At 51.2% G+C, this 27,838-nt stretch overlaps 1 protein-coding gene across 2 annotated transcripts in view; it reads left to right on the top strand.

Moving 5' to 3' along the window:
* Positions 1 to 374: 374 nt before the first annotated feature.
* Positions 375 to 27,838, top strand: part of WSCD2 (WSC domain containing 2) — a gene marked incomplete at both ends in the record, with an annotated part of 47,641 nt that continues 20,177 nt past the window's right edge. The window contains 5 exons of one of the 2 annotated variants that reach the window (XM_080717378.1): positions 375 to 744; positions 8,443 to 8,587; positions 12,554 to 12,738; positions 24,434 to 24,555; positions 27,590 to 27,764. In XM_080717378.1, coding sequence (XP_080573504.1) covers positions 375 to 744; positions 8,443 to 8,587; positions 12,554 to 12,738; positions 24,434 to 24,555; positions 27,590 to 27,764 — 997 coding nt within the window. The remainder of the gene's footprint in view (positions 745 to 8,442; positions 8,588 to 12,553; positions 12,739 to 24,433; positions 24,556 to 27,589; positions 27,765 to 27,838) is intronic. The other variant, XM_080717379.1, reaches the window with a different exon arrangement.

Raw genomic sequence — 27,838 nt, forward strand, 5'->3', positions numbered from 1 at the left:
GTCAAGACCCTCCGTGGATAATCCAGCTCCCACCAGCCCCCAAAATTACCTGACCATCGGAATCCCCCCAATTGCTATTTTTTAGAGTTCTCTGGGAACTCTACAGTGATGATGAAGATGTAGGGAGATGGGACCACCTCCTGTGGGTCTTCTCTCTTGGTCCCAAGAAGCCCACCTTGGTCTTGGGTGGCTGGTAAGCCGTGTCAACCTTTGGCTTGACCTTGTCCCAGACTCGCTTTCCCACTCTGGTTTTGTTGTTCCATTCAGAGGGATAAAAGCTGAAACCCTCCAGAGAAAGCTGGAGAAACCAAGCCTTCCCCATTACCTTCCCACACCCTCCGTGCCCCAGCGAGCCAGTCCGGAATGATCCCGCTATGGCCAAGCTCTGGTTCAAATTCCAGCGCTACTTCCGCCGGAAACCTGTGCGTTTCTTCACCTTCCTGGCCCTCTACCTGACCGCCGGGAGCCTCGTCTTCCTGCACTCTGGCTTTGCCGGCCAGCCTGCTGTCTCCCAGAACCAGGCCAACCCTGCTGTCGCCGCCGCCGGAGGCCCAGCTGAAGGCGCAGAGATGGCCTTCGCAGGCAAGGGCTTCCGGGATGGCGAGGCCTCGAGCATCGCCCGCAGGTTGGGACCCTCGTTCAAGAACAAGGACTCCAGCAAGAGAATCAAGCTGGGTGACTACGGCGGAGCCTGGAGCCGAGCGCTCAAGGGGAGAGTCATCAGAGAGAAGGAAGAGGAGCGAGGTAAGAGCAGAGGACCCAGGCATGGAGGGGAATCGCGGAGACGTGCCGGCATCCTGTATCAGTATTTAATAGGAACCAGTAGGCCTAGACCCATAGCTGCACACACGTAGTAGGTTTCATTATCCACCTCATTTCACAGAAGAAAAATAGAAGCCCAGAGGGATTCTGCAGCTCGGGCAAGATCACACAGCTCGTCAGTAGTGAAGTTTGGATTTGAACCCCATGTCCCTCAGGACTCCCAGCTGGACCCCCACCCCAGGGAAGCCTTTGGTAAATAGGCCTGAAAATAAAATGAGCTAGAATGTAATGAGTATTTCAGTCCCAGGTACCGTGGTGAGCACTTTGCAGGTATCGGATGGTTACCCCCAAACTGTATGTGTTGCTGATTTTTTTTTAAACATGCACCAGGGGCCAACGTCGCCCAGCTGCTAAGCAGCAGAGCTTGGGCTACACTGCCTTGCCCCTGGCCCACCATCTTTTGGCCGTGGTGCCTCGTAGGACATCATTGACCTCGGCCTGTTTTGTCTCACTGTCTCAGCCTGTCGCCATCAAAAAAACAGCTTTTCTTTGATTTTCACTCAATTCCCCGGGCTTGAGTAAGGAACCTACAATCCTGTGCCCAGTTAACAGAGGTGAAACCGAGGCTTGGAGAAATAAAGATACTGGCTGCAGCTCAGTCAACAGTAGATTGGAAGTTCAAGGCCACCTGGCCTGAGCACGTGTCTCCCTTGGCCCTCTCCCCGAGTTGGCTGGCATTTGCCCTTCAGCCCAGCATGCTGGGTCAGGACCCACGACCCTGGAAACATGAGCTGATCGTGGTGAATGTTTCAGGAACCCAAGCCAGGTGCTTTGGGAGAATAAACCTCCAGTCACTACAGAAGGGAAAACTCACTAGTCTGTGAACCGCACTGCAATCCGGCCCTCAGAAAAGCCATGTCCCACCATGGAGAGCAGCGGGGCAATAGCAGGACATCCAAGGAGCCCATCCCCTGCCCAGTTCTACTCTGTGCCTGGCTCCGAGCCATCCGGAAATGCCACCCTCCGGCCATGCATGGTGGTGCAGCACCTGCAATCCCAGGATTTGGAAGGCTGAGGCAGGAGGATTGCAGGTTTGAGGACAGCCTCAGCAACTTAGTAAGACCCTGTTTCAAATTATAAATAAATAAATAAATTATGGGGGGTGTATGCTCAGAGAGAATGCCCCTGGGTTCAATCCCTAGTGCCACAAGAAAAGGAGAGAGAGAGAGAGAGAGAGAGAGAGAGAGAGAGAAAGAAGAAGAAGAAGAAGAAGAAGAAGAAGAAGAAGAAGGAGGAGGAGGAGGAGGAGGAGGAGGAGGAGGAGGAGGAGGAGGAGGAGGAGAGGAGAGAGAGAAAGAGAGAGAAAGAAGGAGGAGGAGGAGGAGGAGGAGGAGGAGGGGAGGAGGAGGAGAGAGAAGAAGAAGAAGAAGAAGAAGAAGAAGAAGAAGAAGAAGAAGAAGAAGAAGAAGAAGAAGAAGGAGGAGGAGGAGGAGGAGGAGGAGGAGGAGGAGGAGGAGGAGGAGGAGGAGGAGGAGGAGGAGAGAGAGAGAGAGAGAGAGAGAGAGAGAGAGAGAGAGAGAGAGAGAGCGCCACCCTTGGGCATTCTCCAGGCTTCTGCCTCTTCGAGACCCCGATGTCGATGGGGACAGGAGGAGGGGCCACTCGGGTTCCTGTTCCAGCTCCTCCCCAAGGCAAGGGGCGTCAGCTCCTCATGTCTCTCATTTGGAACCTGGGAACAGAAACAACAGCGGCTCCCTTGCTGGCAACCTGAGAGCTCAGTAAGATGTGCTCCCAAGAGTACACAGCCTGATGCCTGGCCGGGGTTAGTAAAGATGTTCAGAGTAAAGATGGGCCCTAGCTGGGGAGCCCATCTTGGAGGTATAGTTGAAGCCTGAGATCTGCATGGAGTGAGGGAAATCATGATAGGGCTCTCTCCTCTTTCTCTTTCTTCTCCTTCTTCTTCTTCTTCTTCTTCTTCTTCTTCTTCTTCTTCTTCTTCTTCTTCTCTCTCTCTCTCTCTCTCTCTCTCTCTCTCTCTCTCTCTCTCCCCCCCCCCAGGAGTTGAGCCCAGAGTACGTACTCTACCTCTAAGATACACCCCAGCCTTGTGTTTTAAATTATTTTTAAAACAAGGTCTCACTAAGTTGCCAAAGGTCTCACTAAGTTGCTAAAGGTCTCACTAAGTTGCTGAGGCTGGCTTCAAACCCGTGATCCTCCTGTCTCAGCCTCCCAAGCTGTGTGCCACCACACCCAGCTGATGGTGTCTCTTTCTATTCTCCACACATCAAGCTCCCTCTCACCCTGACCACTCCACACTCCCAAAGTCCCTTGAAAGCCCTAAAGTTTCACAGCCTGCACCTTAAGAAATGCTCCCCATCGTCCTTAGGACAGACCCTAGACTCCTGTGCTCAGCTCCTTCCCAACCTCATCTTGTAACAGTCCCCGTCCCTCACCACAGTCCGCCCACTGTACTCCCGCTGTCCATCAAACACCCACGCCTGTTCTGACACCAGGATCCCTGTAGAGGCCTTCGCTTCCCAGGGAATGCCCTAGATCTTTGGATGGCTCCCCTCTTCCCTTCCTTTGGGTCTCCATTCAAACCCTGCCTCCCCATAGGCGCTTCCCAGAGTATCCTACCTGGTCAAACCTGCACCGCCCAGCTTCATCTCCATCTCAGCTCACCACCACTGGGTGACATCTGTGTTCATCATCTGCCTCCCCCCGGGAGAGAGGGAGTGCCGCCCGTCCTCCTTGGTCTGCCCGTCAGCACCTGGGACAGAGCCTGGTGCAAGCCTGGGGGCTCTGCTCCTGCTTGTTGAATGGACGCGCAGATGTAAGAATAAGTAGCCCTCCGCTTGGAGAGCCTGTGCGGGGTCGTCTCCCCCTTCTGCATCAGCTCCGCTCAGCTCCGGGCCCCGCCCCTCCCAACGTGGCCCTGTCTTAACAGAAATTGCTAATGCTTGCTAGATCCTCTGTAGAGAATAAATGTGTGTGGCACGGTTGAGATGTCAACAATAATGCCCCTCATTTGTTAGGAAAATTAAATACAGTCAGTAATCTGTATCTGGAATTCCACTAACCATAGCTCGAAAATATGCAGACAAAAATATGTCAGTACTGAGCATGTACGTTTGTTTTCTTGTCTTTATTCTCCACACAGTGCAGTATGACAACTACTCACATGCTATTTACCTTGTAAGAAGTATTGTAAGTGATCCGGAAATGATTTAAGGTACACAGGAGGGCGTGCCTAGGTTCTACGCAGATGCTACGCCATTTTACAGATGGGACTTGAGCATCTACGGATGCTGGTATCCTGAAGTTCCTGGATCCAGTCCCCAAAGATACCAGGGGACCACCATACTGCTGCTGCCACTGTTACCATGACTACTAACTACCCTTTCTTAAGCATCTATTTCATGCCACTCGCTTTTTTTTTTTTCCTTTGCCGTACTGAGGATGGAACCCAGGGGCATTCTACATCTGAGCTACACGCCAGCCCTATTTTTCATCCTTTATCTTGAAACAGGGTCTCACTGAGTTGAAAAGGGCCTCACTAAGTAGTAGCTGAAGCTGTCCTCAAACCGCGATTCTCCTATCTCAGCCTCCCAAGTGCTGGGATTACAAGCATGTGCCACTACGCCCAGCTCCATATGTTTTTTTTTTTTTGGTTTTTTTGGGGGTTTTTTTGTTGTTTTTTGGTGGTACTCTGGTTCCTGGAAGCCCTTCTACCTCCGGGCTACACTCCCAGACCTATTTTATATTTTTTTATTTGGAAACAGGGTCTCTTAAAGCCAGCACGACTGGCTTCGAACCTGCGCGATCCTCCTGTCTCTGCCTCCAAGCGCGGGGATGACAAGCGTGCGCCACCACGCCCGGCTTCCATATGTTATCTTAATGGAAAGATGTACATCAAATACTTAGCCCATTTATTATAATAGGTTGCTTAGGAGTTGCTGTCAGTATTTTTAGTAGCTAATCTATCGATCACCCACAATGGGCTAGATCATGTGTGTTTCTTTCCTTATCGATCCATAACAGCTCGAGGTAGAGGCTACTATTACCCCCATTTCACAGGCAATAAAACTGAGGCTCAGAGAGAAATCGCTTGCACAGGTAGCTATTGGGTAAACTGAATTCTTAAACAAGGTCTGAAGCCGGGCGTGGTGGTACACGCCTGGGATCCCAGTATTTGGGAGGCTGAAGACAAGAGGATCACAGTTTTGAGGCCAGCTTCAGAAACTAGTGAGGCTCTCATCAACCTAGGGAGACTCTGTTTTAAAATTAAAAATAATAATGATACTACAAAAAAACAAAATTAAATTAAAAATAAAATAGGACTGGAGGTATAACTTGGAAGTAGAATGGCCCCTGGATCCCATCTGGATGCCTGGGTGCAGTGGGTACCTACGATGCGCCAGTCACCTGGCCGGGCCCTCCCTCTCACTCATCCCTGCCAGAGCCTGAGCTGGAAAGAGATCAGCCTTCCAATCCCAGTGCTACAACTTGCTGGCTGTGTAGCCTGGGGCCGGCCCCTTCCCCTCTCTGAGACTCGGTTTCCCCTTAGGGATAAAGGTGCTTAACATCAGGTGGCCGCCATGATGTTTCCAGAACAAGTCCAGTGTGGACTCTCTTAATGCCAGCCCCTGCTCAGAGGACTGTACGCCCATCGCTTCCCAGAATCCTTATAGCAACCAAAAGAGGAAGGCTCCCTATAACAGGGAGGAAACTCAGGCAGAGGTGTCGAGTAATTTGCCCAGGTTTCCCCAGCTGAGGGTAAAGCTGTATTTGAACCCAGGTGCTTTGAGTCATAACTCTATCCCTGAACCACCTCATCGCCTTGCTTCTAAGGGCACAAAAGCCATTTGCGCAGTCTGGCACACAGGAAGAGCTTAATGTGTTATATTGCTAGTACCCAGCTTTTGCAGAAGAAAGCAGGTAGAGGAGGTATCGTGACGTATGGAAGGTAAAGTCTGAGGCAGAGGCAGAGGCAGAATAAAAAACGACCTGGTTAGCCGGGCGCGGTGGCGCACGCTTGTCATCCCCGCGCTTGGGAGGCGGAGACAGGAGGATCGCGCGGGTTCGAAGCCAGCCGTGCGCGCTGGCTTAGGAGACCCTGTTTCCAAATAAAAATGTAAAAATAGGTCTGGGAGTGTAACCCGGAAGTAGAAGGGCTTCCAGGAACCCCAGGACCACCAAAAAAAAAAAAAAAACCGACCTGGTTTCCAAGCCTGTGATACCTTCATAGCCCTCACATCAGAGGGGCTCAGGCTGGGCGGGAAGAAGGACGCAGGCAAACTTAGTCTGCTACTCCGGAAGGGACACCGGGGGCACCCACTCCCCGCCTCCTCCAGCTCTGTGTCAGGGACTGCATCCACACTCGATCTCCAGCCTCCCTCGGATATGGATGCCTCACTTAGTCGGTGAAGAAACAGCGGCTCCGAGAGGTTAAACCACATGCCCAAGCTCACACAGCTGCTCAGAGGCAGAGCTGACGCCAGCGCACTTCTGAGCCCAAAGCCCTTATTTTAACCACAGAGCTACATGTCTCCTGCTTCAAAAAGATAGTGTCCAGCTCCATCTAGTCCTTCATTCTGTATTTTAATGCATATATATATATATATATATATATATATATATATATATAGTGTTTTATCCTCTGAAGAATATTCATAGCCCCTTAGAGGAAAAATATATAAATTTCACTTTAACAAATAAACCTTTCTCCCAATTATTAAAATCATATGCGCCCTTTGTAGAAAAATTGGAATATATTAAAGGTCTGGAAGTATGATTTTCCCACAGGTTAGAGGACAGCCTCAGCAAGTAGTGAGATTCTTATCAACCTAGTGAGACCCTGTTTCAAAAAATAAAATAAAATAGGGCTAGGGATGTAACTCGGAGGTAGAAGGCCCCTGGGTTCAATCCCTAGTACCACAAAAAAATAAAAAAATAATTTAATGAGATGTGCAGTGACCCTATTTCAAACAAGGCATCATTCTGAGATACTGGGGATTAAGACTTCCCTATATCTTTTTTTGTGTGTGGGGGGGTGGGGGTTTAGATGGCAAGGGAGACACAGTTCAACTCATAGCACCCCTAGAAGAATTTTTGTTTCTACTTTTCCGGTGGGAAAACCATACTTCCAGAGCTTGCGTGACATTTGGGGGCCCCTGTCTTGCTGTACCTGGGATTTGAACCCAGAACCGACTGACTGCAGTAGAGATGCTTCCGATGGCAGATCTATTCACAATCACTAAGAGGGGTACACAGGCCGGGAACAGCGGCGCACGCCTGTAATCCCAGTATCTGGGAGGCTGAGACAGGACAATCACGGGATCAGGGCTAGACTTAGCATTTTAGCCAGACCCTGTTTCCAAATAAAAAAGGCTGGGGGTGTAACTCGGAGAAAGAATGTCCCTGGAGTCCATCCCCAGTACCATAAAAAGGGGGGGCACATCGGTTTGTGTTTAGCCTTTAACGAATTGCCTTTATCAGAAAAAATTAACTACAATGAGAGAGAGAGAGAGAGAGAGAGAGAGAGAGAGAGAGAGAGAGAGAGAGAGAGAGAGAGAGAGAGCGCCTTATTACTAGGAGCGTTCATTTTTGTTTTGCTGAGGACCTCATTAAGTTGCTGAGGCTAGCCTCAAACCTGTGATCCTCCTGTCTCAGCCTCTCAAGTACTGGGTCTCCCATCCTCTTCCTGCAGGGTGAGTCCAGGGGGTGGAGATGCCTCCTTTCAAGCCGTGGCTAGTGCCGTGTGTGTGCGTGGGAAGGGGCAGCTTTGGCGTGGACAGGCTCACCTTGGATTTGGTCTGAGGTCCCCCCACTCCCACTCTGGGTGGATTCTGGCAAGTTACTGAGCTTGAGTATCTGATGTGTGTTGACCGGTGTCCCCCCTCTCCCCAAGGCAACAGGAAAAACACCTAGCCAGAGCTGGCTGACATTGAAGAACTTCGTCAGATCATGTCAAACTGCAGAAGGATCTCTGCTGGGCTGGATGTTATTGTTTTGTTTTGTTTTTTGTGGTACTGAGGGTGGAGCCCAGGGATGAGAGCTAGATCTGAAATTGTTCTTTGAATGGAAGCGTTTCCCTTGCCCCACCATAGAGACGAGCTGTAAAGCACCCCAGCCAGCACTGTGAGTGGCCAGGCTGGACACTATGGTACAGACATGTACACAGAGTGCCCCCTTCGGACCTTATTTTTTTACCCCACTAGAAAGAAAACTAGGTCTCCGATAGGTTCCCCAGGCCAGAGCTAAGGGTAGCCAAAGTAAACTGAGAAGTTAGGCCCTGAGATGCCTAAGCCTGGAGCCCTCTCACAAAAGGAGACCTTGAGGCAGGCTGGACCGTCGAGATGGCCCAAAGCTGCTACCTTTCAGGACACAGAAGTCCCCTTTATTGCTTGGGGAATGGCTGGGTCTTGGGTTCTGGGTGCCCCGTTGAGACCCCAGGGCTTGGCTGCAGCCCTTGCACAGAAGCCCGTCCTGCTGGTGTCCAAGAATGCAGCCCCCTCACTGCCCTCCACTGCCCTGAATGGCCCAGGTTCAGCCCAGGCCTGTGACCTTCAGCCTCTCGTTTCTGCCGAGAGGGAGGAATTGGAACGAGCGCTCACCAAGGCCACGCAGCCTGCAGCGCATGGCCATTTCCTGCGGTCACCCTTGGGTCTCCGTCCACAGCCACATCTGACTCTTCTCCTTTCTCCAAAGCCAAGTACATCGGCTGCTACCTGGATGACACCCAGAGTCGGGCACTTCGAGGTGTGTCCTTTTTCGACTACAAAAAGATGACCATCTTCCGTTGCCAAGACAACTGTGCTGAACGGTAGGGCCCCGACATCCCCAGACATAAACACGTCAACCCTTCCTTCTGATTCCTGCAGGGGAGAGTGTGTCGGGGGGTGAATATGTGACCACCGGGGTAGGGGCATACAAGATGTGTGTGCGTGTGTGTGTGCCTGTTTGCACATGCGTGTGTGGACACATGCATTCACGTGGACAAGCAGGATTGCTCAAGAGTTGGCCCATGGGGGCTTGTGACTGTGAGGTTGTGTCCAGGAGTGAGTGAGTTAGTAGTGCACATTGGGTAAAGTCAGCTGGCTTTTGGGGCGAGCTTAAAATCCACAAATATCTATAAATAATAGTGTGTGTGTGTGTGTGTGTGTGTGTGTGTGTGTGTGTGTGCTGGAGTCTCTGTGAGTGTGTGCAAGGTCTAGAACGGTATCTGTGCATGCTGGCAGCTGGCTGTATCATAGAACATGCGGCTCCATTTAAGAGTACACAAGGTTTTCAGGAATCACCCACGACTTGGACATGCACAACTGGATGTGCGTATGCCCAAGGGAGCAAGTGTACCAGCCTGGGGCTCCTGAGATGCCCTGTGGAGGGTGAGACAGGGCTTGGGCATCAGGGTATCTATGGTTTCTCAGCATAGGCGCCCATTGCTCTTCTTCCCAGGAGACCCTCACCTGTCATGTACAGAGAATGATGCTTTTGTTTGTGACAGGCACTGAGGGTAGGAGGTGGCTTTTCAAGAGCAGATGACTCCCCAAAAGGCCAGTGAGCAGGAACAGGACCTCCGGGGTGCCTTGGGGCTGGGCTGGCCTGCTCCTCCTCTTGTCCCCTGGGCCCTTTGACCGTATCCTGGCTCCAGAGGAGACCTCTAAGCCGCTCACCTCCAGACTCCAGCTGGCTGGCTCTGACGGTCATAAGCTCCACTGAACACATCAGCATGGTTAGTGCAGAAAGCGGTCAAAGGGCTGGCCATGGAAGAGACTCTTCCCGCCATGCCTGATGAGGAAACACTATTCCCTTTAAAATTAGCTGCCCAAGAAGCCTGGCATTGAAGCCATGAGCCCTGGATCCTGCCCCAACTTGGGACAGACAGCAAGTTCCAGATGGTGGGGATTTATTAGCAAAGGTGGATTCCACAGGGCCCTGCCTGTCCTCACGGAGCTAACAGCTTGGAAAGGAAGGCTGGTACAGCCAGGGTGGTGCAATCAGGTGAGGATTGCAGTGGCATTGCTGCAGGCAGCTGGAAGTGCCAGGTGTCGGGAAAGGATTTGTTGGCTGTCCACGTGTGCTGGTGATGTTGGGGCGAGGCAGCCACAGCCCTGCCTGCAGGGGCTCCCCAGCTGCTTGGGGAGATAGAGGCATAAGCAGGCTTGAGCTGTAAGACAACACTGACACCTAGGAATTCTTGCTTTGTGCCAAGCACTGTTCTAAAGTACTGTGCAGTTAGGATTAATTCTTTAATGGCACGGGCCCCTGTGAGCAGGGACGTTATAAAGCACATTCCACAGTAGAAGAGACATGAAGGACGATGGGTGCTGAGCTAAGGATGCCACACAAGGTTCAAGGGCTCCCCAAAGGAGGCGCGCATGGAGTTCTCAGGACAAATCACAGCGGTGAGACCGGGACCTGGGTTTTGAAGGATAAATAGAAGTTTTCTAAGTAGTTTTCTAGTTAGAGTAGTGCAGTGTAGAAGGGGAAAATTGTTTCTTGACCAGGAAAGAGAGAGAAGAGAAGAGAAGAGAAGAGAAGAGAAGAGAAGAGAAGAGAAGAGAAGAGAGAGAGAGAGAGAGAGAGAGAGAATCCAGGAGGGAGGGAGGGAGGGAGGGAGGGAGGGAGAGAGAGGAAAGACAGAGAGAGGAAAGACAGAGAGACAGAGAAAGGAGAGAGAGGGGGAGAGGGAGAGAGGGAGGGGGAGAGAGAGAGAGACAGTCCAGGAAAGCTGCTTTTATAATAGCCTTCTCATAGTTACTAGCAAGGGTCACATGAGAACTACCTGATGACCCTCTTAGTGGGCCCCAGTTCTTCCAGGTTCTACGACCTCCCAATACCTCCACCCTGGAGACCATGCCTTGAACACATGACCCTTGAGGGACATACAAGCTGTATTCAAATCGGAGCACCTTGGAAGGTACATACATCTGTGCTAGTCAGCTTCCTGTTGTTGTAGCAAAAGACCCAAGATGATTAACTTACAGAGAGGAAAGGTTTAGCTGGGCTCTCAGTTTGGGAAGTTCTAGCCCATGGTTGATTGGACACATTTCTTTGGCCCATCGTGATGGGAGCAGGTGATAAAGCAGACACATTCACCTCCTGGCCAAAAAAACAAGAGAGGAAGAGAAAGAAAATGGAGGTCCCACAATCCCCTTCCAGGCCATATCCCCAGCGTCCTAAGGTCTTCCCACTAGGCTCCCCCTCTTCAAGGGTCTGCCCCTTCTCAGCAATGACACCCTGGGACTAAGCCCTCTGGGGGACACTCGAAATCCAAATTATAGCACCAGCTGCGTCCCCACCTTCTATTCACCAGGAGCCACTAAGTCCAGTCCAAATTCCAGAGGAAGTGAGCTTAGCCCTAGCTCTTAAAGAAAGGCATATCTAAGAACCTGTGAACGCATTTTGGAACATTTAGAAGGCATATCCAAGAACCCGTGAATGCATTTTAGCTCCGGGCCTGGGAGCTCTCCTGACAGATCGCTCCTTCCTTGGCCCGGCAGCTATTAGGCTCTCTCCCACATGGGTCTCCTCACACCTCAGTTCTCCTCCACCCTGGGCTCCAGCCTCTCCACCCCTGAGGGATGGGCTGCCTCTTGCTTTGGAAGAGAAACACCTGCTGGACCCTTTCCTGGGGAAATACACCTCTATCAGCAGGTGCCATCACAGGAGAGGGGACCCAGGGGCACCCAAGAACCAGAGAGGGACTGAGGCGGGTAAAACCGGGAAGCTGGCATGACCCCAGGGTTTTTCTGGGGATTAAGCATCAAGATGCTCAGTGTGCATGAGTTTCTCCTGCCTCGTCTTCCCAGGTGAGCAGGTGGCCTGGGTCTGACTCTCCAGCCAGCACCCTGTGATCCAGAGAGACAGAGCAGCCGTGGCTCCCTGCGCAGCCCTCTGGCTCTGGAGAGCATCTCCGTGACCATACAGAGAGAAGAGACTGGGCAGGGTCCTCTTGTCCCCCTCCTTCACCCCCATCTCCTAAACCTGAGCCAGCACTGCTAGCTGAGTGTCCTTTTTAGGAAAAGATTCCATGAATGTGGAAAAAAAAAAAAAAAACAGTTGAAAATCTCGCAGTGCTCGGATTGTTCTGTTTAGGGGAAGGAATTTTTTCCTTGGCAGGATATGGAGCTTGGTTTTGCCAACTTCCAAAGGAGAGTGAATGTCCCTGCCTCCTCCCCTGGCGCCCACTCCTCTTCAGGGACAGAATGATGTCATTCCTGGGGGACATTTCCTGGAATAAAGGGGCTGGGCTCTGGAGAGATGACGTCTCATGTCTCTGGACCAGCAGGAGCAAGGCAGCTTTTGGAGTGGAGACCACAGGATCAGGGGCAGGTGTGTGCTAGGTGTGCCGTGTGCTGCAGGTGTGTGTGTGTGTGTGTGTGTGTGTGTGTGTGTGATTATGAGTGTGTTGTGTCTCTGTGAGTAGATAAAAATATAGCAGAGATGAGGACAGTCGGCTGGGTCTCCCCTGGGCTGTCTCAGCTCCTGGAGGACCCCTCCTTGGGGCTCCTGTCTCCCGCTCCTCCTCCCAGGCTCTCCAACTCCAGAGCCTCCCTGACTCCCCTGGAGTCCAGAGCCCCTCCCTTGGAGCATGCCTCTCCCCCAAATTCACCCCTGTACTCCCCTCCTCCTCTTAAGCTCCCCCTGTGCACCACCCACTGGGGCTCCCTTCTCCTATCCTTGGGCTCTCCCAAAGGCGCTTGTCTACGCGGTCTCTACACGGGGTGGGCACCCTGTCCCCGGGGTCCTGGTGGCAGCTGCCCCACCTGACGGCAGCCTCCCGCAGGGGTTACCTGTACGCCGGGCTGGAGTTCGGCGCTGAATGCTACTGCGGCCACAAGATCCAGGCCGCAAACGTGAGCGAGGCCGAATGTGACATGCACTGCAAAGGCGAGCGGGGCAGCGTGTGCGGGGGCGCCAACCGCCTCTCCGTCTACCGGCTGCAGCTGGCCCAGGAGTCCGCCCGCAGGTGTACGTGAGTCGGCCCCTCTCTGCAGCTCCTCTCCAGGCCTCAGCCCTCCTCGCCCGCCCAGCCCAAGAAGCTGATGCAGGTCTCATCCCCAGGGGTCTGCCCTGCACCTCCCATGGCTCCCCAGCACTCCAGGGCCACTACCGTCCTCCCGCAGCCCTGCATCCCACAGCAGTCTGGGCAGGGCCCTCTTGTTCCAGCGAGCTCAAACATTCTCTCACACACCCTGCTCCCACCCTGCCCACCTGCCCACCTGTCTTCCTCCTAATGAATCTGAGCCCACGTCTGAACTCCACCTGAGCTTCTCAGAGCAGATGGTAATGGTGACAAGAGTGAACCCTGGGTCTTTTTTTTTTCTTTCTTTTGCAATACTGGGGATGGAACTCAGGGGCATTCTACCTCTGCGCTACACCCCCAGCCCTATTTTTTTTATTATTCTTTATTTAGAAACAGGATCTCACTGAGTTGCAAAGGGACCTCACTAAGTAGCTGCGACTGCCGTGAACCGCAATCCTCCTGCCTCAGCCTCCCGAGTGCTGGGATTACAAGCGTGCGCCACCACGCCCGGCTTAACCCTGGCTCTTTTCCTGAGCCCCTTATGTGGTGGAGCACAGCTAATCTTCACGATGACCCTTGAAATAAATGTGCATGCGTGTCTACCTGTCCCTGGCGTGCAGATGAGGAAACGGAGCCTCAGACCTTGCAAGCAGCAGAGATTTAAATCAGCTCCAGGGCCTTCAGTGCTATTGTAGGATTCATGGGTTGGTGGGATGGCGGTGCTTCCAGTTTGAGGCTTATTGGAAAAAATACTTCCAGTTTCTAACGCAAGGAGAAGAGGAGATGGATAGGAGAGGACCCTCTTCTGTAGCCCTGTCCTGATACGGCCCCATGGTGTAGAGAGGAGGGTGCTTAATAACAGTCAATAACTGTCCACCAAGCATCTGCTGGTGTCAGGCACTGTACTCAGCCAAGTACCTTCCCTGCGACCCTTCCAGCTCATTGCCATGGTCAGTTACCCCCATTTATGGTTAGAAAGCTGAACTTTAAAGAACTTAAGCCCGACATGGTGGTGCAGATGTGTAATCCCAGGACTTGGGAGGCTGAGACAGAAGGATCGCGGTTTGTGGTCAGCCTCAGCTACTTAGGCCCTTTGCAATTTAGTAAAACCCTGTTTCAAAACAAAGAATAAAAAATAGGTCTGGGGTGTAGCTTGTAGGTAGAATCCCCCTGGATTAAACCCCCAGTTCTTCCCCGGGGGAAAGAACTTACGCAAACTTGCTTAAGGTCACAGTGGCTAACGCCAGATCACCTTCCAGTCCTTGAAAATGAGCTAATGGGCTTGATGTGGGGTGAGCGTTGGGCTTTCTGGATGTTATCCCTTCTACACGGTGGACCTAGAGGCAGCAACAGAAACTCATAACACTAGCCCGGCACAGTGGTGCATACCAGTAATCCCAGTACTTGGGAGACTAAGACAGAAGGATGACGGGTTCAAGGCCAGCCTCAGCAACTTATTGAGACCCTGTTTCAAAATTAAAAGAGGACAACTAGATGTGTAGCCCAGAGGCATAATGTCCCTGCGTTCAATTCTCAGTACCAAAAAAGAAACAAAAGGTAAAAAAAAAAAAAAAAAGCATCTTTGCAGTTCAGTACAAGAAGAACCCACAGCAGCTCTCAAACCCTTTGGCCCACGTTTGACCAAATTGAGTGTGCTGAGATTGCCCCAGGAGATCCGGTTAAAATGTATAATCTGATTCAGCCAGTTCATGAGTGTCTGCATTTTGTAAGTGCTCCAGGTAACGCTGGGCTGCTGATCTATGGACCAAATTTGGAATAAATAAGTCTAGATCTCAGTATATCTCGCCTAGAATATAATTCTGCCTGGATGGGTGAGCAGAAAGCTAATCCTTCTCTGTTTGCAGAGAAGGGCCTGTTCTGTATGAATTTCGTTTTTTCAAAAATGCATTGCTTGATCGTGTGTTCAGTGTTTTACATCCCATATTTTGGAAGCCCCATTCGAGCTTTGCTGTGCAATAAATAGATGTGCAAGCATGCTGGTTTCTACAAATTGATGACACCACCCGCCTTCCCTCAGTTATCCCATTTCGGGCCTGAAGGCCTGGCTGGCAGAGGGCCGAGGTGCGATGTGAAGTCCGGGCTGGAGGATGTCCACCTGGTGGGTGTCTGGTTATCATCCTCACAGTTACCCTGTTTGTGCCAATATTTGTTGATTTGATGGTAGCACTTTGACCATCTGAAGATGTAGCCTCAAAAGCCAGAGGTATTTAAAAAGGAAGCTGCTACCTCCATTAGTTTATGCTAATGGATGAGGCCAGACAGATAACAGGATTTGGCTTGTGCATATCACCAGCCGGATATAAGCCAGACTTCCCTTGGTTAATGTTCAATGTTCAATTCATTCTCTCTCCCTCTCTCTCTCTCTCTCTCTCTCTCTCTCTCTCTCTCTCTCTCTCTCTCTCCTCCCTCCCTCCCTCTCTCTCTCTCTCTCTTTCTCAAATACCCACACACTTATCATTATGATTAATACTTTCATGGGCCATCAAAGACTTTTCAATAGCTTAAATATAAAAGCCTCAGCACACGTAGATTACTAGACTCTATTACAGGAAGGTGTGTTGGCCCCTACAGCAGTAGGGGCGGGGTGGGTCTGGGTGGTGGTGGGACCGCACAGTTGCTGGACTGGCCGGTTGCTGTAAAGCTGGGGGGCTGCTGGGGAGCAGCCCTGGAGACTAGAAGGGATGCTGCCGCACCCCTTGGATGACTGGAATTGCCCTGAATGGGGTTTTGTGCCATCTGAGAAAACCATCTCTGCGTTCAGTACAAGAGGGGGAGTCTCAGTCATTTCTGGTGAGAGTAGAGTCCTGCATTCTCTAAGTCTACCATGGTTGCTCTAAGTTGGCACTATGCAAGGCTTGAAGCCTGGCACTTTCAGCTGGAGACTAAAGGAAAAGTCCAAGTCCTATGAACCTCGGGACTGTTGTGCCTGAGACGAGAATGGAGGTCGATGAATAAGAAGACAAACGTCGATGATGTGTGCTCTTGGGACTCCTCGTGAGCTCCCAGTTTATAGACAGAGTACTAGAACCTTTTATTTAACTTGAACACTTGATGAGCTCAGTGTGGGGTAGGCACAGTCCCTGCCTTCAAGGAGTTCACCACTTCCTGGGGCGGTAGACCCACTGCCAGCCAGATGAGTTCATCCACGGAGGGTGTGTGCAGAGGACTGCAGGGCACTGGCCTGCAGGAGCCATGGGAACACCATTTGAGCTGAAGGTTACTCTAAAGAGATTGCAAGTGAATGGGGAAGCCATGTTAAGTCTAGAGTCAGAAAAGATCATGCTCTGAGTACCATGTTGGAATCACCTTCCTCCCTGGGTGTTTCCAGTTCGTGCTTGTAGAAGCTGAGGCACGGGAAGCAGAGGTGACTCGACTGAATAGCCCTGGGGGAGGCACCGGAGAGGAGGGAGCACTTACCAAGGGCTTTGAAGGATGCGTATGTCTTTGTCTGGAGGAGAAGCGGCAGACACCCAGGCTCAAGACACTTCACCAAACGATGAGAGAGGAATCTAAGCAAAGCGGTTTGATCATGCTAAAGAGTAACAGGCAATTTCAGGAGACAATTGGCAAGAGTGACTTTCCCAAGGCTACATTGACTCTCAGGGCTTGAGCATAGGCTGGGCGCCAGGTCTCAGACTCTCAGCTGAGATGTCCACTCTCAACAGTAGTGTAGACACCCTGACTCCTTGAATGGGATTCAGGACCCCATCTCCTCTTTTTTATGTGGGGTAGCTCCTTAGCCCCAGATTAACTCCCTTTGTCCCAGTCCCTTGATCCTTTCTTCTGTGTTTTCTGCCTCTAAGCAATATGTCTTCTCTCCAACTCAGTGGTATCCTTGGTTTTCCATGCCAGGGATCTGTTTTATACATAAACAAATCAGAAAGGGATACCTTCCAAGTAACTGGCACATGTCTCTACCATACATTATATCTATTACATCAGGCAGGAAAGTGAATAAAGACTCCAGGAATCAGGTGTGGCAGAAGCCAGATTCCCTTCATAGAGACACTATTTGGAATTGATACTATTTCTAATATTATTCCCCTGCGTATGGGTACAGAACTCATTCTGATTGGGAAGATCCAAAGGGGACTTATTATAAGTGCTATAGTGATTGGGTCTCTGCTTTGGGTGGGGAGCCAGCCTATATGTCTCTGAGGTGATGGAAATGCTTCCATAGTAGCAAATGCATTAAAAGGTTGGCAGAGCCAACATATGCAGGCACCCTGCTATTCTGCCTTGATACAGACTCTTGGGCATGTAGATTCTTTGCCTTTGATATAAAAGAACCAAGAAATGGACTTCCTTCTTGGCTGGATGACATTTTTCACAGTTGTTTGCTAAATGTGTCAGCAAGGATAGCTCTCCTCCCAGAGGGAGGGACCCTATGGTGATATGAGAACATTACAACTTCATAGGAGATTGCAATATTCATAGGAGCCTTGCAAGATTCAGGTCACCAGGCTCACTAGAACTACGCTGACCTGCAAGTGGGCCCAATGGGTGGCTGTCCGTGGTTCTGAATCACACTTAAGTGAGACTCAACTCCAGATGACTGCAAATCCCAGGGTTCAGTACTTCCTTTTGGTTCTTGTTTTTGTTTCTGTTTTCATTCTACCCCGATAAAAAGCATTATGAATCCCATTTACCACTGGAAAAAATAGATTCCTGATGTGTGCCTTGCAACTTTTAAATAGATCACTGATGTGTGCTTTGCAACGTTCACAGTGGATTTTGTGCATTCTTGCCCATATCGGTGATTTTTTTCTTTTTATCTTGGAAAGTTAGGAGGATTTTGTGCAGTATTTGAGCTTATGTTCTCCTCTGCTAAGGGGAGCCTCAGATGATACAGGAAAATCTCATTTCCTTGGAAAGACCATATCTGGTTCCTTCTTTCCCAGGTCTCTACTTTTCCTCAATACATGTATGCAACTCCTGAATTTTATAATTTATGCAAGCTTCATGAGTTCCTCTGTGTAGGGCCAAAGAGTAATGGGAAAAGAAATTTCCTTCTGTATCATGATAGGGTACACACTTGATTTTCTCTTCTTCCCTAACCAAAATGCTGAAAGACAGGAAATTTTGGATGCAGTGTAGATTTAGGAATGAGATAGAGCTCATCCTTGCCTCAGCTCTCCCGCTGCCTTGCTGTGTTGACTGAGCAAGCCGCTGAGTCCCTCAGCCCCTTGGATGCTGCACTGGTAACGTGTGACGTTTCCAGCGCTTTGCTATTGCCGTGATCGCCAAGTGAGAGAAAGTCTAGAAAACACCCAGCATCGTGCCTGTTAGAGCGGGGCACCCCTTCTTCCTACTGTAGTCTCCCCTGTTTACTCTGAAAATCACCCAGTTGAAGCAATTTGAATTTCCAACAGCCCTCTAGAGCCTTTGCTGATGTCTAAAAATAGCTGGTGTGAATTCTCCTGCAACAGTTAGGCTCTTTGTGTAATTCAGTCTCCCTCTGATTATAGGTAGCTAGGCAGCCGCAAATGGCTTCCAGCTCACCGCTGTTTCTTCTCTCCAGCATCTTTAGTGCAGTGGACCTTGGCCTAATTACCCAGGGGGTGGTGGTCTCTTTCAAACCTAGGAGGACTCTTCCAAGCCTGCCTCTAAATGGATGCCTGGTGACATTTACCCCTCTTTTTTGTGAAGCCCCAGAACAAAGAGACGATAGGACTTCAGAGGCACTTGCGGCTGGTTCCGGGCTGGTCTTCGTCTGCCCCCAGCAAAGAAAGTCGATGAACAGCTGCTTTATGTGCCTCTTGCTAGTAAAGAGCCCAAGCTGCTGAGGTCAGGCACCATCCCAGCAATGAACAGCTGGCATTGTCAGAACATGGAGCATGGATGTCGGCAATCCTCGGGCTCCTACCCTGGAGGATTTCTGGAAAATGTGCGTGGCTGGCATTGGGTCTCTGGAGCCCTGCCATGTTAGAATTATACTGGCCTCCCATAAGTAGTAGTGAGGTAAAGAACTAGGTTGTGCTGTCAGATCCCAGCAAGGTGGGGGCCAAGTCCCAACTCTGCTCCCCACTGGCTGTGCAGGATTGGCTAAGTGTCAGGTTTTCTGCCTGTAAGACAGGATCACAGTGCTCATAGACTGTGGCAAGGATTAACTGAGATAGTATAAGTGCAACACATGTGATGTAGCTGTTATTATTATCACCACCATTCTTTTTTTTAAGGTACTGGAGATTAAATTTAGGAGCATTCTACCTTTGAACCACATTCCAAGCCCCTTTCTTTTTATTTCTTTTTTTTTTTTTTTTTTTTTGCGGGTCTGGGGATGGAACCCAGGGGCATTTTACCTCCGAGCTACAGCCCCTGCCCTATTTTTTATTCTTTATTTTGAAACCGGGTCTCATTGAGTTGCAAAGGGCCTCACTAAGTAGCTGGGGTTGTCCGTGAACTGCGATCCTCCGGTCTCACCCTCCCAAATGCTGGGATTACAAGCGTGCCCACCACGCCCGGCTTATTTCTTATTTTAAAGCAAGGTCTTACTAAGTTGCCAAGGATCTTGCTCAATTGCTGAGGCTGGCCTCAAACTTAGAATTCTCCTGTCTCAAGTTCCCAAGCACTGGGATTTCCAGTGTGTGGCCCCTGCTGGGCCTGTTGTTGTTCTTTGGCAGTGCTGACCACTGGGAAGATGCCTCAGGGCAGCTGACTGTGGAATCATGCATGACCCCAGGGATCAGTCACATGGTCTGTGAGCTGGGGAGTCAGTGACCCTGAACTTCATGAATTATTTTCCTTATGAATCAAAAATCCTCACCAGTCCAAGATGCTTTAAGTTGCATTTCCCTCAATACGAGGATGGGATGGTTGACTCGGGAGATGGTTCCAAGAGGCACTTGTAGAGGTGGAGAAATGAGAAAGGGAGGGGCCCTTAACAAAGCAGGTGACCACCGAGCCACCCAGAGCCTTAGTCCGCTGCGGAACTCTACAAAGTGGCACAGAATCAGGCTCAGTGGCATTGATGTGCAGGGCCAGGAAGCTGCGGTATTTGGTCACCACCTCAGGCTGTCTCTTGAAGAGCTTAACAGAGTGGCAGGTCCACCCTGTCCCTCACAAGCCCTGAAGCAAAGAAACATGGTCACCATCAGCCTGTCTTGATATGGAGCACGCACGTTAAAAAGCATCGACAGAATCTCCTCCAAAGCTCCTGGCCACTCTTCATGCACCATACACAAGGGATGGAGAAAGAAGCAGGAAGTGCCATTGAGCTTCTGTTATGCTTCAGTGGTTACCAATGCCATCCCCTGGCCTTCGACCCCAACGGTGCTGGATACATATAAAGATTCGTATTTACAGATAAGGGGAACTGAGACTCAGGGGAGTGAAGACGCCTGCCCAAGGGCACACAGCTAAGTGCAACCGGCTTAAGTTTTCTCTCCCTGCTGGATGCCACTGCATTCTTGCAGCAGGAAGGCAGCGCCTCGACTCTGGAATTCTTCATGGCATGACAGAGCAGCAAGAAGGTCAAGAGATTCGCCGGCCACTTCACTTTTAATTTTCAGATGGAAAGGCCGAGAAAGCTTCTTATCACTCCACCAGGTGGCCCAGATCACAGACAGAGCAAAGGAGAAAAGCGGGAAGAGCAGACGCCTTAGTCGCCATTTGTAATCTTGACTCTCGGATCACCAAGGCGTAGTAGAGAGAACTCGCAGAGAGAGATGGCCTCCAAAGGCTTTCTCAGATTCCTGGGAGTGGAGCGGAACCCTTCCCTTGATAGTTTAGAAAGTTCTCCAACTGCTGACCGAACAATGTCCTCCATCCAAGATAGGCTAGTCCTGGAAATGTATTCCAGATCTGTTCCCCACCACCACCACCATACCTGCAACTCCAGCACACTGCTTGACCAAAAAGAGACCACGGCAAACAGAGATCAGTCACTTCCGGTCACCATGAGCCCTCTGAGGCCTCAGAGAATCTCACCTTATTTGGTATTCAGGACATTCAATTTAGCCCTCCTCTCTGAGCTGAGACTCGGGGACTCATTAGCAGCTGTTTAAATGTCAAAGAGTGACCGATCTGAGCAGAGATGATGTCATTCTTTCTCCTCCGATGCATGCAGGGTGCAGGAAAACACATGGAGAAACATCAGGGGAGGGATGCCACATCCTTCCCCTTATTTCCTGTGGAAGGACAGCAAGCCAGGAGGCAGCCTCTGTCTCTTCCTCAGTGCCTAAGTTAACAAAGCTCATCCGTGTCCATCTCTGAATGGTCCACCCGGTTCTCAGGCCCCCATTTGAGAGATGAGAGCCTTGAGGCTCTGAAATGCAGGGAAACACCCCGTTCAAAGACAAGGGCAGATGCTGTTGCCCGTGGGTGCCACAGGAAGAGAACTGCTCATTTTAGAGGTGACTCTGCAGAGTTGCAGCAAGAAGCAGAGTCAGGGCTAGAACCCATGTCTCCTAACCACGAGTTCCCTGTGGCTCAGCCAAGGGCCTGTCCTGATCCTGTTGGTTCAGGGAAGCACTATAGCTTTCTGGTGCAGTGCCACCCAGGGGGCCCCTTCCAGAGCCCTGAGGTGGGTCTGGACCCTTCAAGGTCATCTGGCAATGTTAATGTGGCCCTGTCAGACTGAGCCCAAGAAACGGGTGCTAGGCTCGGGATGGCGGGGAGGGCAGCACACTTGGCCATCATGGCCCAATGTCTCAGTTACTAGAGGTCACAGCTGCGAGAAGGACCCTAACTGTCTGAAGCAAGCATGACCCCTAATAGCAAGCAATCTCTAACAGCAAGGGCGGCCCAACAGTAGGGGACCACAGGGACCCCTGAACTCTCCTCAGCTTTCACACTCCCAGAGGCACAATCACTCCTGCCCAGACTCCTGTGTGAGTTCTGCTGTGACACAGCCACCTGTAGACACCTGCTGTATTCCTGGCCGCGGCACCAGGCGTGAGAGTCCCGGTGCGCTTGGATTCCTGGGGTGGACACCAGCAGCATCCCACCCCTGTTGCTCTCCATGTGGCGTGTCAACTTGCACTGCGGAAATAAACATTTCATTCCAAGCAGGTGCCAGCTGCTGGGGGATTGTTGGGAAATGTCAAACTCCTGGAGGCCGGGAGCCGAGCGCAGCCTTGCCCTGTGCTAGGAAAGAGGATTCCTCTAGTCAGCTGACTACTTCCAGGCAACCCAGGAAGAGCCCTGGGGTTATTGTCTCCACGTGCAGAAACACCCTGAGTGAGACTCACGCTTTTGCAGGTCTGATGCCCACTGTTATCACAGAAGCCCTGTGCTCATAATACAGCTGTCGCCCATCTTCGGGAAGCCGGCCAGGCAGATGGGCATGCATCTGCCCACAGAGCCCACAGGGTCCCACTTACATCCTCAGAGTTTGACATTCTCATGTCCAAACAGGTGGATGGAAGCTCACATTGCCACGCAATATCACACACACGATGCGTGCACGGGATGTACACACTGGCACATACTCTTTTTTTTCACAGCCAGACGCACACCACACAGTGATCAACACCTTCTGTCTCATGTCCCAAACCCCTAGGAAGATGCCCTCTATAAATCAGGTCTTCAATGTGTCTATTACCTGCTGCCCATATTGGTGCTCTGACAGATACTCCCTCCCACCCTGCCCAAACATCCTTCAGCTACCACTTGGTCCTGTTCCTGGAGGGGGGCATCTCAGATCCCGACAGGATGGCAGGAGGGGCTAGGGAAGGATTCTCCTTCAAGGTTAAAAGTTGTGGACCATACCCTTGCCTCCGATGGCTGCTAAGAAGATGGAATGGATCCTAGGGACCCCGCATGGAGCCTGGCATCCAGGACAGTTTAGCAGATGCTGGTGGTGTCGAGAAGGAAAGCAGGAGGCCTTCCTGCCTCGTTGCCCTAAACATTCAGCTTCAGTCTTACTGCTCCCCCTGAACTCAGCTTGCACAGGACATCCTGTGAGCGTCAAAAAACATCCTCTGGCCAGGCGTGGTGGCGCACGCTTGTAATCCCCGCGCTTGGGAGGCGGAGACAGGAGGATCGCGCAGGTTGGAAGCCAGCCGCGCTGGCGTAAGAGACCCTGTTTCAAAAATATAAAAATAGGTCTGGGAGTGTAGCCCGGAGGTAGAAGGGACCCCAGTACCACCAAAAAAAAAAACAAAAAAAAAAAACGTCCTCCGGCCAGGCGTGATGGCACATGCTTGTAATCCCAGCATTCGGGAGGCTGAGACAGGAGGATCGCAGTTCGCGGACAGCCTCAGCTACTTAGGCCCTCTGCAACTCAGTGAGACCTGGTTTCAAAATAAAGAATAAAAAATAGGGCAGGGGGTGTAGCTCGGAGGTCAAATGCCCCTGGGTTCCATCCCCAGACCCACACACACACACACACACACACACACAAAAAAAAAACCATCTTCCGGATGGCCTCACGGGGCTTCCCTCTAAGCACTGCACACCAGAGAATGGTGTCTCTCCACCGGGTGCTAGGGGCATTTGTGCTTGGTGGCTTCATCTCTGGGGAGTGGGGGGCTTACCTACACAGAGCACATGCGTCCCTATGCCAGCGCTCCAAGTTCCAGTACAACCCCAAGACACTGAGACAAGCAAAGGTGGCTCCACGCTTCTTGATGTCCCTTTGATAGCAGGCATGAGAGTCCCTGAGTGGGCCAATCCCTGCTCCCCATTTGTAGGAGGGGAAACTAAGGCTGGGGTTCATCACAGCTCCTCTCCCCAGGCCAGGGCCAGAGAAACGGAAAGTTATGTAGTACTCGATGGTGTGAGCCGGCAGCATGTGCCAGAAATTAGCCATTTAGCCAAAATCAGACGTCCTTAGTTTGAGTTGGAACCACAGGGAAAGCTTCAGGCTGCCAGGTGTCGGGTGGTAAGGAATACTCTCAAGGGTGTCTTTGTCAGCTCAAATGTAAAAGTATCGCTCATAAACATCCCCCATCCTTCTGCTCAGGGGAGTAATTTCATGTCCTTTACTCTGCACATAAATATAAATATATGTGTATATGCTAAAAGTGTCAAGCTTCATATTATAGATATACCATATCTTATATAGACAGAGGCATATGGTTTTTGCAAACTTGATTTGCTTTTTCCACGGGCTCACATTTTGTTTCTGAGATGAACCTCGGTACATTCTTGCCAACAGCAGGTCCTCGGTTTCGTCTCTGTCTTGGTCTTGCTTCTCTCATCTGTGAAATGAGTTTGCATGAGTTCTGCAGGCTTCTCGGGTAGGCAGGATGCACCGACGTTTCCTCAAGAGCTCGGCGGAGTGGGTGACACACAGCAGGGACTTACTAAGTGGCACCTACTGCACTTGTAGTTTTGCTCCGCGTGGCGTCCACACCATCCCATGTCTTACGATGATGGTGTTCCTGGGACGAGACATTCAACTCAAGACCTGAGAACCCACTGAGCTCAATTTTATAGGCACACCAGGAGCTGGATGTGGTGGTGCTCACCTGTAATCCCAGTACTCCGGAGGCTGAGACAGGAAAGGGCCGACAGCCCTTTCAGCCTCTGCCTTGGCTCACCGTGGGACCTTGGGTGGGACTCTTGCCTTCTCTGGGCATTGACTTCTAGGAGCTTCCTTCGGAAGGTGTTTCTCCCAACTAGAGCTGACTAACCTTCTCGATCTGACTGTGCCTTTTCTCTCTGGCTCTTCAGATGGGAGCGCCGTATTCCGAGGCTGCTTCCGCAGGCCCAACAACCTCTCCTTGGCCTTACCTGTGACAGCCGCCATGCCGAACATGTCTGTGGACAAGTGTGTGGACCTCTGCACAGAGAAAGTGAGCACGGGGTCCCATTCCCAGCACCTGGGGTTGGGAAGAGAATGGTGAGGAAGGACTGAAGGGCGGATGAGGTCGGGAACTGTGCTGTTAGAGGCAATTTGGTCATTCATGGATCCAGGGAGAGAGGAGAGCCGTCCTGGGGAATATTTCTATCCCTCTGAGGGAACCTGTGGATGAAGAAATGAGGGTGACATTCAAACTAGGTTTAGAGTCAGAGTAATAGATCACCCTGGGACAGAGTGAGTCCTCCATCACTGCAGATATCCAAGCACAGACAGGGGGGACCTGGTGTCCGAACTTTGCACTAGGCGGAGTTGGACTGGATGACCCATGGGTCCTTTTCTCAGCCTGAGACCCTCGGTGGCTACCTGCTTATCCTCCTTCCAGCCAGACTGATCAGAGGTAGAATCTGTCTTTCTCACAGTGTGTTCAATACAGAGCTGAGCATATAACTGGCACCAAGGGATATCCAAGGAGTTCCAACCTTCCCTTCCCTCAAAATGAGCTAATTAAGCCAGTATTTAAAAAAATAATAACATCCCCTCCCCTGCCACCAAAAAGTTAACTTCATCCATCTACTCTGCAAATTTATCATGAGAACCCATGTCCCAGGCCCTATGCTCGGTGCAAGGGATGCCCCCGGGAAGAGATGGTCTCCATTCTCCAGGATTCTGGCATGTGCGGAGGGTCTGAGCACTCCTGCTCCCTGCCCAGACCCTCCACCCAAGTCATCCTGCTAGGATACTCCTTTCCCCGGGCTCCAAGTCCTGGAAGCATCTCTCAGGAAGGCTGAAGGGCTGAAGAGGCCACTGGGTGCTCAGAGAGCCCTCCTGTAGCCCCCACGACTCACAGTGCCTGTCTCACCACAGCCACGGGGGCCACATTTCTACCGCCCTCTCACAGGCAAGAAGACCAGCCCAAGCTCCCAGCACTAGAGAGTTACAGAGCTCAGACTGACACCAAAACAAAACTCTGAACTCCCCAACTACCCTGGCAACCCTGCAGAGAGACCTCCAAGAACCATTTGGGAGCAGCCAGAGGCTCCCAGTTGTCTTCTGTCCTGGGCAGGAAACCCCACCCACATAGCTTGCCCTCAGGTGGACCTTGCTCCTACAGGGAGGGCCCTGGAGGATTCTGCAGGCCAGCCAGAGTTGGGGACACACGCCGTGTCCCCAACAGTGGAATCAAGCCAGACCGCCCACAGGACTAGCAGAAAGCAGAAGCAAAGGGGTAGACAGGAGTCTCTTCTACAGCCCTCTCGCAGCCTCTTTGACAGTTCTCCTTAGGGGATCGGGGGGCAGGGACACAGAGCTGTGGGTCTCAGATTTAGGGTGACAGAGGAGGAGGCTCCAATATGTTGTCACTAGTTAGAAAGTGACATCCACTGTGGCCCGGGGCGACCTGCCTACATTTCAGCACCTGCCTCTCTCTGCTCTTCAGGTAGGGGCTGCCTTTCCTGGTGACTCGCTGTCAGGAAAGGAGCCAGGTGGAGCTCACTGGGTGCCGCCACTTGGGTGTGACGTTGGTTTGTAACCAGGTTATCCCTGGACCAGTTGCCGGGGAGGGCTCAGCACCGCGTGCCCGGTTTAGAAGCAAATTAGGCAAGGTCAGACTCTTGTTCTCCAAATCTCAGATCCATCCTGCCCTGCCTGAACTGCTCCATAAGACAAACAAATTAACCCAAAGCAGCTCTTCCAACAGAGGCACTGGATACTCCTAAGTATCATGATCCCTTTTGACTTTAAAGGTCAGATTCAGACGGCATGCCCAGAGCAAGCACGCATATCACTCTGAGACCAAGAAGACATTTACTGTGGTGTACCGCATGACAGAAACACACACACACACACACACACACACACACACACACTCCTTTCTCAGTTCTCTTTCAAGTCCTCTAGGAGAAAGCTCCATCTCCATGCAAAAGTGTCTTTAATATGTCCCTCCACTAATCTCTCTTTTGCAGGAGAAATAGAGCTGACCCCAGGTTCACCGTCTTGGCAGGCGAGCGTGCCCAGGTGGAATTTAATTACAGTCACTCCCCAGTGTCCGCAGGGCATTGGCTCCAGGATGCCCGGCAGACCCCGCAATCCTCAGATGCTCAGGCCCTGCATATAAAGCAGCGGAGTGTTTGCATAGAATCTACCCACATCCACCTCTCTGTACTTTGAATCATCTCCATGTTACCTATAGTTGTACTTTGAATCATCTCCATGTTACCTATAGTACCGATATTTTTTTTTTTTTTTTGCAGTACTGGGGATGGAACCCAGGGGCATTTTACTTCCAAGCTACACTCCCAGCCCTAGTTTTTAGTCCTTTTATTTTGAAACAGGGTCTCACTGAGTTGCAGAGGCCTCACTAACTAGCTGAGGCTGTCCACGAACCACAATCCTCCAGTCTCCAGCTCCTGAATGCTGGGATGACAAGTGTGTGCCACCACGCCTGGCTTGCTGGGTTTTTTTTTTTTTTTTTTTCTGAACATTTCTTTTTTTTTTTTTTTTTTTTTTTGCGGGTCTGGGATGGAACCCAGGGGCATTCGACCTCCGAGCCACACCCCCTGCCCTATTTTTTATTCTTTATTTTGAAACCGGGTCTCACTGAGTTGTAGAGGCCTCGCTAAGTAGCTGAGGCTGTCCGCAAACCGCGATCCTCCGGTCTCAGCCTCCCAAATGCTGGGATGACAAGCGTGCGCCACCACGCCCGGCTTTTCTGAGCATTTCAATCCACAGTTTTGGATTGATCCCTGGATACAGAACCCACAGGGACAGGGGGACCAACCGCACAGTGTTTTGTTTCTGTGCTATTTGGTATCTGCATTTTTAGTATAGACAGAAGTGCTATTCCTGCACAAGTGCCCTCTCTAATAGTGATACAGTTCCTTCAAAATTCAAATAAAGGAATCGGGCAAACAGACAATAATTACGGGTGCACGCACAGGCAAAGTTTCAAGGCTGGGGTTCACCGTGAGATTGGGTGACCCTCAAATGAGTGAGGCCGGAACCATCTTCTTTTTCCAATTCATCCCCAGGAGTACCCGCTGGCGGCTCTCGCGGGCACCGCCTGCCACTGTGGGTTTCCCACCACACGATTCCCCCTCCACGAGAGAGAGGACGAGCAGCTCTGTGCCCAGAAGTGCAGCGCTGAGGAGTTTGAGAGCTGCGGGACCCCCAGCCACTTCATAGTGTACCAGACGCAGGTCCAAGGTAAGGTGGGCTCCCTGCAGACCCGGTGCCCTCCCGATGCCCCCTCCATTCCCACACCTACAGCAAGAGGAGAA

This window comes from Muscardinus avellanarius (genome assembly GCF_963383645.1).
Source record: "Muscardinus avellanarius genome assembly, chromosome: 21".
Taxonomy (NCBI): Eukaryota; Metazoa; Chordata; class Mammalia; order Rodentia; family Gliridae; genus Muscardinus; species Muscardinus avellanarius.